The sequence below is a fragment of the Odontomachus brunneus genome, unplaced genomic scaffold, assembly GCF_010583005.1.
Source record: "Odontomachus brunneus isolate Ranch 3 - 2012 unplaced genomic scaffold, Obru_v1 Obru_scaffold_026, whole genome shotgun sequence".
Lineage (NCBI taxonomy): Eukaryota > Metazoa > Arthropoda > Insecta > Hymenoptera > Formicidae > Odontomachus > Odontomachus brunneus.
The window spans coordinates 111,944-114,882 of NW_022639476.1; the positions used below are offsets into that span (position 1 = coordinate 111,944).

The 2,939-nt window shown below is 35.9% G+C and overlaps 1 protein-coding gene across 5 annotated transcripts in view; it reads right to left on the reverse strand.

Annotated features, from left to right (window-relative positions):
• LOC116842582 (cyclin-dependent kinase 10) overlaps window positions 1-2,939 on the reverse strand; it is a 4,307-nt gene that overhangs the window by 609 nt on the left and 759 nt on the right. The window contains exons 1-6 of one of the 5 annotated variants that reach the window (XR_004377745.1): window positions 2,188-2,441; window positions 1,843-1,997; window positions 1,164-1,764; window positions 734-1,030; window positions 503-633; window positions 35-149 (exon numbers count right to left, since the gene is read on the reverse strand). Coding sequence is in view for 4 of the 5 variants with exons in the window: in XM_032811984.1 (XP_032667875.1) it covers window positions 114-149; window positions 503-633; window positions 734-1,030; window positions 1,164-1,764; window positions 1,843-1,997; window positions 2,188-2,209 (1,242 nt within the window). In the remaining variant the exon portion in view is untranslated. Of the gene's footprint in view, window positions 150-502; window positions 634-733; window positions 1,031-1,163; window positions 1,765-1,842; window positions 1,998-2,187; window positions 2,452-2,530; window positions 2,696-2,939 lie in introns of those variants that run through there. The other 4 variants (XM_032811984.1, XM_032811987.1, XM_032811986.1 and 1 more) reach the window with 4 other exon arrangements.

Below are 2,939 nucleotides of genomic sequence, written 5' to 3' on the forward strand. Positions count from 1 at the left end.
ATATATATATATATATATATATATATATATATATATATATATATATGTATATATATATAATGCAAAAACTGTCTAGATTAATTTTTCATTCAAGGAAACTTGCGACAATTTCTTCATTCAGCACGTCTCTTTTTAACCAATGATCCAAGCTGAAACAAATAAATGTGTAGAATAATGTACGCGATTTTTGTGACAAAATTTGTGACAGGAAAAGAGCCACACACAAAATTTAAAGAAATGTGAAATTTGGGATATATATAGAGGAAATCCTGATAAGAATAATATTGTTGACCTGCTGTTGCTATTATAAAAAATAATGAATTTACATTATCAAGGTTATCATTGAAATATTAAAAATGTTTATTTAAATGTTCCCAAAAGACTTCATAATTTTTTAAATTTTCAAGCCATGACGCTTTTCCTTTGTAAATATTACGTAAGCGGGCGGGCGGGCACGCGCACCCACACGCACACACTCAAGAAATTGTCATGTGTCACATACAAGGTCTGAAATTGCTGGTAAATTATTAGTTTGATCGGTAACATTTTCCTGCTCACGACTCTCCTTCTGCGTAGCTGCCTTTTTCATATTTCTATGTTGCGGAAAAGTAGGCATAAGCTTTGGGTCGCATGCTGTAACATATAGATCGAATCAGCGCGATAACAATGAAAAGCAGCTTCTTCTTCGTTGATTTGACCAAGAGAAGGAATATCAAATGCCGTTCATACTAACGTAACGGAGCTTCCTTAAAGTAACTGCTCTGCAAGCATTCTTCAGCAGTCGCTCTCTTCTTTGGATCGTACATAAACAAGAAATTTAACAATCTAAGACCAGCTGCACTCAACCATGGAAATCTTTGTTTCAAATTATTGTACGGTTGCTGTTTGAGTGTAAAATTTTGCAACGCCGGTAACGAGTTGAATTCTGGCCAAATAGCTTCACTGGGTGTGCCCAACAGATCGACAATTAACTCTAACTGTGCAATTTCCGATCTACCAGGTAATAAAGGCTTGTGGCCCAACAACTCTCCTAGTAACAAGACGCATTATAGTATCGACACGTACAATGTCTAGGCGAAAGTTGTGTGTACGTGATCACTTCACAATTATATATACATACAACATGATGTCAAGGAAGAAATTTATCTTAATCTTTTTCTTACCTAAAATGCATCCAGCCGCCCACATATCCACGGATGTAGTTTGCGTTTTAGCTTGCAATAACAATTCAGGAGCTCGGTACCACAACGTCACAACTCTAGGTGTCATTGGTTTCAAGGGCAAACCAAACCACCTAGCCAGTCCGAAATCGGCGATTTTTACACAGCCCTTGTCAGTCATAAGAAGATTAGAGACTTTTAAGTCTCTATGAACAATAAAGTTATGATGCAAGTAACGAAGACCCTTTAGTACTTGCAATACTATACATTTAACTTGACTTTCAGAAAACGGTGTTTGCATATTGTCCAATAAACTTGCCAAATCTTGCTCACAATATTCCATTGCGAGGAATATGCTTTCTAAACTTCTGCCTACTACTACCTCTCTCAGATGTACAATGTTTTCATGCCGACAGGACAACAGAACTGAAATCTCTCTGAGACCGCTTACTGGCAGACCGTCTTTCTCATGTTCCATTCTTACCTTTTTCAATGCAACAACTTTATCATTTTTTGTGTCTCTGGCTCTGTATACAATTCCATAAGTGCCTTCTCCAATACGATTCAACTTTTCAAACTCAGAAACAAACCTACATTTACCAAGCTGCAACAAATAAGTAGGATTTAACTTTTTTAAATCACTTTCATGGAATACATAATGCATAAGTGAAAATTGTATTACAACATCATGTTCTGGTATTTCCATAGGTTTGCCAGTTAGAAAGGATGTTAATACTCCTTTCCTAGTAATCGGGGCAGAAGGATCTGGCCCTGAATCAGATACAGCCTTCTTATCAGTGTCACTAAGTTCCACAGACTTTTTTTCCAAACTTTCGTCTAAAATGGCAAAATTATTACATTGTCAAGAGTGCTCGTCTCTCTCTCTCTCTCTCTCCCCTCTCTCTCTCTCTCTCTCTCTCTCTCTCTCTCTCTACATATATATATATATATATATATATATATATATATATATATATATATATATACAATTACATTTACAATTACATTTAAGTAATTGCGCACTAACCGGCAGGAATGTTTTGATACATAGTGTAATTAGGTTAGACTGAGTTGCTAGAATTTGCGTGCACATTCGTTCCTCTTGAACTACCCAAACGACGTACCCTGTACGTCCTTTGGACACTGTGCTGTTAGGATAATATAAAACTATCACAGTAACAGACCATTACGGCAAAGCCCGTTTTTTTGAATAGTCAATTAACAATTAAATATGCAAACAATTAAAAAATCTTAATAACTTGGTTATTAACTTGGTTTACGCGTGAGGTTACTATGCCGGTAGTGTGCATAGATAAATATTTATCTTATTGTATTTCATCCGTTTTAAAATTTACAAATATTTATTATACCTTTCGTCATTTTTCGGCAACAACCTCACTTAAATACAAAAAAATACACAATTATCACTGCTCAAAATCCACCGAACACCACCAAACACAATGCTCGACGCAATGTCTGCGTTCTGCAGAGAAAGTTGCTTTGCAACTGTGTAAAATTCGTCAATCTGATTGGAGTATGCTCTTAATTTGAGTTGAATCCAAGAGCATGTACCAATCAGATTCACAAATTTTACACAGATGTAAAACAGCTTTCTCTGCTGGACGCAGCTAGTGTCCCTAGAATACAGAGTCTGGCCATTCGTAGACCTCTTTTCATTGGTTTAGATCTGTGTTCCCTCACAATGGCGGAACGAATCAAAATGCAGCGGGAATACATATCCGTTTAAAAAAATATAAATTAAAGGGAAATATTGGAAAG